The sequence below is a fragment of the Musca vetustissima genome, unplaced genomic scaffold, assembly GCF_032173495.1.
Source record: "Musca vetustissima isolate MV318-11 ecotype Yass unplaced genomic scaffold, APGP_CSIRO_Mvet_v1 utg18749, whole genome shotgun sequence".
Lineage (NCBI taxonomy): Eukaryota > Metazoa > Arthropoda > Insecta > Diptera > Muscidae > Musca > Musca vetustissima.
In genome coordinates this window covers 383,102-395,241 of record NW_026882420.1, presented here as the reverse complement: position 1 = coordinate 395,241, position 12,140 = coordinate 383,102, and the positions used below count along the sequence as shown (strand labels likewise).

The 12,140-nt window shown below is 32.1% G+C and overlaps 2 protein-coding genes across 2 annotated transcripts; one reads left to right on the top strand and one right to left on the bottom strand.

Annotated features, from left to right (window-relative positions):
* Positions 1 to 6,331: 6,331 nt before the first annotated feature.
* Positions 6,332 to 8,305, top strand: LOC133328783 (protein takeout-like; the record flags this gene model as incomplete). The annotated part of the gene is made up of 3 exons (XM_061537329.1): positions 6,332 to 6,485; positions 6,541 to 6,674; positions 7,998 to 8,305. Coding segments are annotated over 3 exons (596 nt in total), but the record flags the coding sequence as incomplete, so codon positions are not given.
* A 2,521-nt stretch (positions 8,306 to 10,826) lies between these two features.
* Positions 10,827 to 11,307, bottom strand: LOC133328782 (circadian clock-controlled protein daywake-like). Its single transcript, XM_061537328.1, has 2 exons — positions 11,202 to 11,307; positions 10,827 to 11,131 (listed from the first exon to the last, which is right to left on the bottom strand). Exons 1-2 carry the CDS (start codon positions 11,305 to 11,307, stop codon positions 10,827 to 10,829), a joined length of 411 nt encoding a protein of 136 aa, XP_061393312.1.
* Between the last annotated feature and the right edge of the window lie 833 nt (positions 11,308 to 12,140).

The window sequence follows — 12,140 nt, the reverse complement described above, 5'->3', positions numbered from 1 at the left end:
ATAGATTTTGCTGGCACATCCATGGTTCTTAATGGACCACATTGAAATCGGTATAGATCGATGTATTTTTTTAGGGTGCACACCGAAATCGGATGAGTGTTAATGGCATATGGAGTTTTCGGAAATTATTCGCGTTTTACGATTTTTTGGGTACTTCAATGTAACGTGCGGTCACGTCAAATGAAATTTCGCAAAATATATATGGATTGAAAGATAAACTTCAGTACTTCCTGGAAACCGCATGCGCATCAAATGATTTTGAGAATTACGCGATTCTATAGTATCGATCTATAGTATAACATATCTTTATGTCCAGGTATTATTGTAAACCATATTTAGGGGTTAGATCTTTTTATTTATTTATACAAAATATTTACATCATTAGCTTAAAGTATTATTTTTAAAGATGGTAATTATAAAAACCATATATCTATAATTTAATTGCTATACCCATATAGTATGCTTTTGTAAAATAATATTTTTCACAGTACACCACAATTCACAAAATGATTCGCTGTAGTATAGGTCTATGTGGGGTTGGAATCTATAACTGTTAATAGTTTTTAGAACAAACATTTCCAAAAAATATTTGCATAAAACATTTTACCCTTTCCTTTACCCTTTATACTATAATTAGTACTTTTTAGTACAAATATCCAAAAAAAATGTATTATATTTAATTTTTCATAACAATATACAAAATGCGAAAAGCATTGTTTTTCAGAGAAAAAGTTTTTTGTTTGTTTAGTTTTTATTACCTTTTTTGAACATATTTCTGGAAAATATTTTTGTGCCTCTTCTTAGCCGTTCTAATCAAAACAGCCCCTTTTTTCCAATTAACTAGTTGACATTGAGAGTAATTGTACTTTTATTTTAGAAGCGACATACATGATTCCAAATTGTACCACTTCTAATCGCTCAATACCCATGTATAATAATTAGTAGTTTCCATTCCTTTTAAAACTCATTTAATAAAACAACTTTATCAGTGTACTATTTTGTTTGCATACAAAAGTTCCCCACTCTTAGTGCAAGTACTTAGTATGTTTCAATTTCTTACCATTCACTGTGGTACAATGTTTAGTACTAATTTAAAAAAATATGTATGCTTATCATTCTTTTTGAAATAGTAAAGCTATATACTAAGTTTCAGATTTCAATCTATACTGTTTTCATTCTAATTTAATATTTGGTACTATTTTAGTACTAACATCAAAAATATATTAATACATAGCATAGTCTTTGTAAAAGTGAAATCTACCACGTTTCCGATTTCTATGGGTATATTGTAATTTTTAGTACTAATTTTCCAAAAAAATATTCCTAATATTCTATTAGTAATAGTTAAAGATATAAAGGAATTTCCATTTTCTATCTGTAACGGTTCAATATTTATAACTTTTTAGTACTAATTTTCAAAAAAATATTTTAGCCCATCATTCTATTTTTACCAGCTTATCAAGTTTCTCATATATATTTCTACATCTTCCATTGTAATATATTTAGTACTTTTGATTACTAATTTCCAAAATTTGTTCAGACATTCCCCTTCGCTTATCATTGACAGAGCTGTATACCAAATTTCAGAGTTCTACTTCCTACCGTTCCGACGTAATACAGTATTAGTACTTTCTAGTCCTAATTTCCAAAAAATATTTTTGCATTTCACTATTTGTAATAGCTTAAGCTCCATGCCAAGTTTCAGATATGAATCTTCACCAATTCCATTCAAATGTAATTTTTAGTACCTCTTAGTACTAAATTTCACACCACTTGGCTTATCGTATGCAAAGCTGCATACCAAATTTCCGAGTTTTGCTTCCAACCGTTCCGGCGTAATACAATTTTAGTACTTTTTATTACATTTTAGTCTAATATTCAAACAATAGTTTGCACATAATTCTATTTTTAATAGCTTAAGCTACATACCATATTTCAGATATCTATCTCTTCTAGTTCCATTAAAATATAATATTTAGTACTTTTTAGTAGCTTCTAGTACTAAATTACAAAATTTTTTTTCGCAAATACCACTTCGTTTATCGTAGGCAAAACTGCATACTAAATTCTACATCTAACCGTTCCCGCGTAATACAGTTTTTAGTACTTTTTAGTACGAATTTCCAAAAACCCCGCCTTATTATACCTTTACGCACCAAACCCCACCTACATGCCAAATGATCAGTCAGTCACTTATAACGCAACTCTTTTATATATAGATGATGTTTTCGACGTTTACAGCTTTTTGAAGTCGAAAATCTTAAAACTGAGTCAACAAATCACTGGAAGCAGCTAGACCTTTCAAATTTCGTTCAAATGATTATAACATCCATAAAAACATATCGGCAAAATTTAAGAGGAATCGGATGAGATATAGATATAGCTTCCTTATATATAGATATATTTCATCCGATTTTATAGTGAAGCCGCTCTGTATCCTATCACATAAAATGTTCGGCATATATATGGGAAATTACAAAAATCTTTTAAATTCCTTAAAGTTGAGGTTTGCAAGGTTATAACTCGCGAAATATGAACATATTGCATATAATTTAAATTCATTTCTATAAAATGAAGTGTTCTTGTCAAAATCTTGAAATATTGGTAATAAATAACAAGTTGCGTGGAAGCTGTGATGGTGGCAATGTAAAAAATAGGTGAAAATGTGTTGAAGCCAACGAGTTTTTTTTTTTTGTGTTCGTTCCCGATTTGTGGCTAAACTACACAACGCACGCACACGTGATCAGTGACTAAGTTGCAGAATACCCCATGGACAATATGGTTCTAATGTATGATTTTTCGATATAATCACTGCATCCACCCAAAATGGATGCTGACATTTTGAAGCCGGATTTTCGGTGTTTTTTGAATTTTTCTTATAATTAAGATGCGCATCCAGATAATAGAATAAACTAATTATAGGATCGTAGAACTCGTGATTCTGCTTCGTTTAGTGTATATCTCAGGAATGTGCTCACTGTAGCTTCTTTGCAATTGGGTTCCAAAGACGAAAATTTAGTGCGTAAATTTTTATAAAAAACATATTTTTTGAGTCTAAAATTAAGAAAGTCCATTCAAATTCCGTGGAACCCCGCGTGATTTTAGTTTTTTTTTACGTGCCGGATCTAATGAGCCCATCCATGTTGAATTCCGTCCAAATAAAACGGCGGATATAGGTGTCTTGAATGTGGGAAAAACTGCAAACATTTATTTCGACAAATTCGCGTAAATAATCGCGGTTTTCTTCGAATTAATTTTACATGCATTTATGCTTGTATTGTCAAATTCGCGAATCTGTGTGGAAATAGGTCAATCGATACGCGAATAATATGCGTATTTTATCCAAAATTGATTGTGGAAGCACATCCGCGGTTCTTAACCGATCGTTTTAAAATAGGTGTCCTTTTGCGTATTTTCATAGAAGATTACTAAAATCGGATGCGCCATTTTAGGGTTTTTGCATAGTAAAGTGCATCGAGTGGCACACTTTGACCGCTAAATTAAACATCGAAAAATTAATAATTATTGAAAGACATTGATTCGGTTTATACGAAAATCACATGCTCATCAACTGATTTCAACTAATTCGCGAATTGCAAGCTTTTCAATATTGATCATTTTTATGTATTGTAAGTGCAATATATTTAGCCATTAATGACGTCGAAACTCTTATCAGATGAATCTGCCGATATTTAACAATCATCTAAAAGAATTTGCAGAAGAAAGCGTCGTATATTTTAGAAGATTAAGGCAAAACCGTATCCTCTTAACCATACTAAAAAATCGAAAATTCAAAAAAAAATTGTTTTAATTCAAAAATTAATTTATTTTATTTTCCGATATCTTCATGTTTCTATTTGTTTTTCGCGACTATTAAACCGTATTTCAGTGTGATTTGACAAGTATGCAAAGAAAACAATGGTGTTTAAGCATTTGTGAAGATATTCGCGAATTACAACGAATAGGAATTCATTTAATTTATATTTGAAATACAAGATTTAAAACCGCTATAACTTTTGTGCGCAGCATCCGAATTTGTGAACGCGAACAGATTTCGAATCAGCATATTTTTCTTAACCTATGTACCAGAAATCATAAATGTGCTCGCAAAAAAATTTTTCAAAAATTTTAATGGAATTTTAAAAGAATTTTGTAATTTCCCATATATATATATACATATACATATATATCTTAAGCCATTGTAAAAACCAATTTTCAGTGCCTTATAGGAGTATTGACAGAATCCCTCCCAGCGTTGTCCTTTGCTCTATTTTGTACCTGATAGTTATGTCATGTAGGCTGCCGTTTATCTATTTATTTGTTGGCATATGGCTGCAGTTCCGTAAAATGTCAGAACACATTGCTTTGAACTAAGTCGGGCCGACATTTTTATTCCCTCCATCATGAGATAGACTTTCCAAATACCAATCCAAAATATAAAACCAGTAAGGAAAGTAGTAAAGTCGGACGGAGCCGACTATATGATACCCTTCACCACTTTGGGTATATTCAACAGATGAATCCTAACAGACGTCGCATTTTTAAATGGACCAGTGAAATGAACTTGGATCCATAAACATGTCATTCTGCAATTCATTACGGACTTTGGTACAACATTTACCTTAAATCGGACGAAGATATATATGGGAGCTATATCTAAATCTGAACCGATTTTCAGGAAACTTAACACACATCATTCTAGACCTAATCCATTTCGCTATTCCAATTTTCGCGAAAATCGAAAGATATATGGGGACATTGGTACACCATTTACTTTAAATCGGACGAAGATATATATGGGAGCTATATCTAAATCTGAACCGATTTTCAGGAAACTTAACACACATCATTCTAGACCTAATTCTTTACGCCATGACAAATTTCATGTAAATCGAAAGATATATAAGGACTTTGGTGCATCATTTACCTTAAATCGGACGAAAATATATATGAGAGCTATGTCTAAATCTGACCTGTGCCAAATTTCATCCAAATCGGATCATAAATGCGACCTGATATAATTACAGACAACTTGGTTGGAAAACATGCCCTAAAACACGGATTCATCGTATTGCGAATTTAGATCATTTCTGACAGACATGACAGTAATTTTGTTTTAAAAAATCATCCAAAATACCGAATGATGCGGTTATGATTTTACAAGAGTGCAACATTTAATTGTTAAATATTTGTCGGTGCAATAACCTTAAAAATAAACAAAATTATGTATATCGTGAGACGTATTAGTTTACTTGTCATTTGATATCAACAGTATCGACAATATTTTGTATTTATTAATATTTCAAATTCCTTCGGTCTAATATCGACGCACAAAACATAATATCAAATCGAAAATGTGTTGTTTTATTAGAATAATTTAAATCTAATTTAGATGTATAATTATATGTATGCAAAAACAATTTTGCATCTTGGTTTTTGGTAAGGTACCGGTATCAGTTATAATGACGAAACCTATATGTGCAACAACGGTAAAATAATTAATTAATTTTTTTTTAATGCGATCTTCATATTTATCACTGTTTCATTTGTGTATTAATTATTTAGAAAAATTGTACATAATTTAAAAACGTTTAAAACAAGTTTGGGAAACGTGTTTGAACTCATTACTATTCCCAAATATGGAGAACACTTTCTTTTCTACATATAGTTTTGAACATTAAAAGGCGACAACAGGCGAATTATTGATTAGTTCTATAGTAGCTTCGAACAATTCGGTTTGTGATATTAACATAATTTGACAAAATTAAAAAATAATATAATTCAATTGAAATAATTTCTCTATAAAGTATGTTTCGGGTCCAAATTGCTACCGTTTTTATTATTGCTGCGCTAGCAACAGTGACCTGTGATAAATATCTCGACAAAAAACGTATGAAGACAGTGAATAGACTTATTGGGAGATAATTGATTTGTGTTTTTATTTTAGCGGAATTTTTTACACCTTGCAAGCAAACGGATCCCAACTTTAAACAATGTTTTGCAAAGGATTTTGAAGTTGTGTTCTCTAAGTATAAAGATGGTAAGAGTATGGAAAATATTCAAATGATAAACTGTGGATATGATTTTCCAGTGCAAGTAACTGAAATTGATAACTGAAACCGATAAAAAAGAAAACAGAAAAACGAAATTTTATAAAATTTGAAAAAAGTATGATCATATGCAAGTCATACGATAAAAAATAAATAATCTAAAACATTTGTCTTTTGAACTTTTGAAAACTAAAAAAATACCGTTATCGTAATTAATGTCCTCCGAATAATCAAATACAGCAACTGTTCACATCACAATTATAATTATGTATTGTCTCTAGGTGTACCTGGACTTAAGAACTTCGGAACCATTGATCCATTGCATGTTAAACGTGTTGTTGTGGCTGAAGATGGCAATAGTCCTGTCTCCATCAACCTAGCTCTCTCCAACATAGAAGTTCTTGGCTTCAGTAACACCAAAGTACTCGAAGCCAGGTAAGTAAAAAGTAGTAAATTTTTGTGAAGAAAACTAATTTTATTTTTCTTTCAGTTTTGATCAGACAAAATACATTACGAAGCTGAAATTTGTAGTCCCCGATATAAAAATTCTATCTGATTACGAGGGTAAAGGACGTGTATTAACATTGCCATTGAATGGCAACGGAAAGGCTCAAATGGATATTAGTAAGTACATTTTATTGAACCACGGAATTTGTGAATTTTTATTGAAATTAATAGTCCTAGAATTTTGATACATATATTTCCATAGAATCTGGATGTCATTGACATGTATAGCATATCCGCAAAATTTTATATTTTTCCTTCTATATTGCCCTAAGATGCAAATGCGTCCAAATATATGTATTGCTGCTAATGATCAGTGGATAACGACGAGACGGGTGTCTTGCAGTCAGATCGACGATGGCCATTAATATGGAAAATAGAAATTTGGGCCATCAACACGATATCTGTTCCAAATATCATCATATTTTAGTATATTTCCTATATAATGGTAGAAAAAATATTAGGCATTTTGTGGATTTTTGGCGACATTTTAATACCCTACACAACTATGTTGAAAGCGTAATATAGCTCTGTGCACCCCCAAGAGTTTGTAACGCCGCGAAATATTGGTCCTAGACCCACCTTTAAGTATACCGATCGTCTTATCTCGACTAGCTAATTCGATGTAGACATGTGTGTCCGTCCGTCTGTCCATAATAATTTGTAAACACGATACATACCACAGTTATGGCCCAATTTTCAAGAAATTGTTCATGTATGATGGGTTCTGGCCAATGAAGACCCCTATTTCTATTATGTGACGTATATATTTACTACTGAAGGACATAGACCCGAGACCGCTTTAAAATTTTCCAAGATGTTCCAGTTATGGTCAAGGACAACGTCTATAATTTGGGATGAAGTGGACCGAAAACTTAATTTTTGTGTGTTTTTGAGTCGATCTATAGGCCACAAGCCGACCATCACAACAAAACCCACGATGTCTCATTTGACCCCAACTCTGCATATCGTCGTATTTGTAGCAACTCTAAATCAGTTCCAGATGTAGAATCTACTTCTTCATCCATCCATTTCCACATGTTGAAATCCACACCATTCGATCCATAATTTTCAAATCGTAATACTTTTAACAAACTTAGAAGAAGTCCGATGATGGGACCCAATTATGAAAAATTAGGCATAGGCTGTGGGTACACCGACTGACACTTTTTTATAACCTCCACCATAAGGTGGAATGTATATATATATATATATATATATTAAAATATTTTATATATGTATATTAAATTTGTCATTCTGTTTGCAACACCTTGAAATATTTACCGGAGACCCATAAAAATGTAAGTTTATATAACGGTACTGGCAGGGACGTACGCAGCCGACGACATTTACGACATTTTTACTTGTTTGTGATTGTCTTCTAATATTTCTTTATAATTTTTTCCAATGTCGATATAACTGTATGTTTCATTTTCATTTCAGAAAACCTAACTGCTAATGTAATATGCAAACTTAAACGTCGCGACGAATATGGTATGAAATTTACGGACATACAAAAAGTTCGGATGGATATTGATGTTGGTGGATTTCATATAAATTTGGAAAACCTTTTTAATGGCCAAGAGGTTTTGGAACAAACGGCCAATAATTTATTCAATGATAATTGGAAAGAACTGTTCGAAGCTTTACGGCCATCAATTACAGCAACAATACAAACAGTTCTGGAGGATCGCTACAAAAAATTGTTTGCTTATATTCCGGCAACATATTTTATCGAAGATTTAGAATAAATAATAAATTGAATTGTTATTCAAATATTTTAATGGCCCATGATTCATTGAGTAAAATTTTATATATATTACTAGCGGGCCCGGCAAACGTTGTCTTGCCTAGCAATATAGTGATGTATAATTTTCGTCATTTTAGGTTGGTTTTTATACCCTCCACAGATTTTTGTAATTCCTTGGTATTTGTCCGAACATACAGAAAATAACATTACAGTACTAAATATCTAAAATTTTATGTTTATGAGCGAGTCTTGTTGATACCACTCTTCTAAAGTTCCGTTGAATATAATACTGTCTAATTTAAATGATCAATATTGGCCCAAGAATTCGAATATCCCCTATATAACGGTATACTTAAAATTCGGCATTTGACTGTAATTTTATATGCGCCCAAGCCCCCAAATATCGTCTATATAATAGTACTCCACATTTTCGATGCTTTGAGGGATTGAGCACGTTTTTAAATATAATCGGCTGTAATTTCCATTCCGGGATGGTAAAACACATTTTTGCGGAAACATTTCTATTTAGGACCAAGATTTAATATAGCTTCATTTCCGTATTGACCGAATTGGGTTGGCCTAACATATTAAGAAGGTGTCATAAATACTTCCCGTTTAATTATCGGTATGTCTGTAATTTTGAAAGTTATTTTTTCAGAGCATGGACATAATGCCCATAATGCTGAAACATTGTCCCCACCGATTTAGGGAATCCACAAAGTGCGAAGTGTTGTGTTTATAAGTTCAAAGACATTAACCAACGATTTTAGGTACTTGAAAGATCAACATGTCCCAATTATTATTATTTTCAAGAAAATACTCTAGAGAATGAATCTTATTTGTCCCAAAATGTACGTTGATTTTATAGAAAATCGTGTACATACAATGATCGCGTGTACATTCAATGTTATACTTCTCAATTATTTTTTGTATTCTCACAAAAAAAGTTTCAATACAATAGGTTTGTCCGATAACTTACTGAGTAAAATTTACTCAGTTACTTATGTTGAAAGAGTTTGTTCTCTCATGTGAAAATATTAAAGAAAGTTATCGAACAACATTCTGCAAAATCCAGTAAGAAATCAAATGTATGTAAAAATAACAATTTTTAATAAAGGAGTTTTATATATTTCAATCTATTATACATTGCATATTGTTTCATATCCCAAAAAATTCAAATTTTCAGTTATTGCATTCATAGAAAAAAATTAAAACTTGACAACAAAACATTAACATGAAAATTCTTAGTCCCAATTTATATTAGGCGAGTTTACTTGCGGCAAGTCTTTGACTGTAGGAGAGAGGGGCAAGGGGAATAGAAATGGAAAAAATTGCTCGTACCGACAATTTTCTGGCAATTCGTTTTGTGTATTTCGCATTTGTTGACATTTTATATTTATTTAAATGTGAAAAACTATTGACATCAAATGAAAAAAGAAATTGCCTTGTATAGACGCATGGAGCAAGTATAAAAAGGAACAATAATAATTGCCGAAAGTAAACTCGCCTAATATAAATCAGGACTTACTGAGTAAATTTTTGCAAGTAAGAATTTTTCAATACTTAGAAAACAACTGCCAAAATTTCTTTCTCAACTTCCCCTCATTTAGTGAACTTTGAAGTTATCGAAATACAAATTATTGCGATATCAAACAAGCATAATGTCAATCCAATTGAAAAAAAATAAAATATTTTGAAATTTTTTCGCTACCAATTCTAGCCCAAAATATCTCAAAAAGCAACTGCGACGTGGTGCAATCAAAATAGCTTGATACAAAATTCGTGGCAATGCAAATATGCTTCATAATATTTTTTTTGCAAATTTTCCGCGGAACATTTCAAGACTAAGATCAGATAAATCCGTTAAGCCGTTCTCTAGTTTTAGGGAGACTAAACAGCAATTCATTCAAGGCAATGACAATCGAATTGATTGTAGAAAATTAACATATTTTGAGAATTTTTCCATTAATTACAATATTATACGCTGCCAATTTGCGCCCAAAATATGTCCAAGAAGAACTACGAAGAGATGAAATCATAAAGGTTCGATATAAAATGTGTGGAAATTCTAATATCTTTAAAATATATTTTGCAACATTTTCGCGGATGTTTCTCAAAATGGTCTTTCATTAAAATCTTTCCACTTCGATTGCAGACTACTAACAGAAACTTTAAGTCAAATCGTCCAGCCGTTTCTTTAAAATAATTTTTGCAACATTTTCGCGGATTTTTCTCCAAATGTTCTTTCATTAAAACCTTTCCACTTCAATTACAGACAACTATCAGAAATTTTAAGTCAAATCGGTCCAACCGTTTTTTTTTAATAATTTTTGCAAGAAAATCACGGATTTTTCTTAAAATTTTTTTTCATAAAAACCTTCCCACTGTAATTACCGACAACTGAAAGAAATTTTGAGTCCAATCGGTCCAGCCGTTCTCAATTGATGCGTTAGTATACATTTTTCTTCTTCCATTTTTATATATGTATGTATATATATAGATATAGATAGATATAGACCTTACTAATCTGAAAATATAATACTTCCTGGCAATTTATTCAAATATTTCTTGCCCTGTTCCAAGAGAGATGCATCCATAGCTTCTTCAATAACTGGACGCATAACTGCCAATAAATCTTCCCAATTTTGATTGAAGACATCATTGGCGCTATCCGTGAGTGTTGGATTGTCACCAAAGAGATTATCAAATTTCACATGCAGAGATCCGAGATGTTTCACATTTGACTTTAGCGATTGAACTTCAAAGAATTGTTCAGAATCTCTTGTAACACGTTTGTTCTTAACCACAAATCCGATTTCAATATCGCCTGTAAAACAAAATATAAAGTTATTTATTCAGAAGAATAATGAAATATATTTCTTTTTTGTTTGTCATACCAAGATCTATACTAAAAGGGCCCTTTCCATCCAGATTTAAGACTAAAATTGTGCCTTTCATGGCGTAGCCTCCTTTGATATCTACCTTTGGTATCTTCATGTCCATTGTGAAGATTTCTCCGTTAGTGACACTGAAAATGAAATTGAAGCAGGTAATCCATTAATACAACTTTAAATTGTGTTACTTATGTTATACTCTAAAGGTCCAATCATATCCAACGAATGGAATAGAAAGCTATATACCAGAGGTGATGTTAATTATAATAATGTCGATTTATCGGACTTGTATCCTTTCCCTACTGTTGTATTCCCTCTTGAATAACATAAATGGTTTGGGAGGCCAATACGCTTAAAAACGTTCTCAAAATCCCATAAATACCCAATATTGGGGGTACTGTTATATGGAGGGTACAAGTCAAATGGGCTCATATACGAATATTTCGATGTATTGCAAAAGGAATGACAAATTTACTATACCTTTTATTAAATTATGTCCTTCACTAATGACTTACATAATTAGCTGGCTCGAGAGAGAACATTTGTTACATAAGCCGAGCTTAGAAAAATATTTCGTTTCGATATGTTGATATTTCCATCCAATTCGTGTCCTTCCCTTTCTGCGTAAACCATCAGTTGACTCGCTTTTATATGCCCTTTGAGCTGGAGCATCCTCATTCATTCTCACAACATGGTCTGGCCACCGCAGTCACTGCAGCTCGATACGTCTGACTATGTCAATCTGCTTGCACAAGTACCCATGCTTCAGATCCATACACCAGCACGGGTAGTATCAGCATATTGTAGAGTGTGAATTTGGTCTAACGAGAGGTGGACTTGCTCTCAAATTACTTACGCAGATCATAGTAGCAACTGTTGGCCAACACTATCCTTCTCCGAATTTCAAAACTGATGTCATTAGTTTTATTTATGGCAGTGCCG

Excerpts from the sequence above, each read along its gene's own strand:
- LOC133328782 (XM_061537328.1), bottom strand. The coding sequence starts at position 11,307 with ATGGACATGAAGATACCAAAGGTAGATATCAAAGGAGGCTACGCCATG. Across the intron at positions 11,132-11,201 it reads CCCTTTTAGTATAGATCTTG|GCGATATTGAAATCGGATTT; the intron begins GTATGACAAACA and ends TTTGTTTTACAG.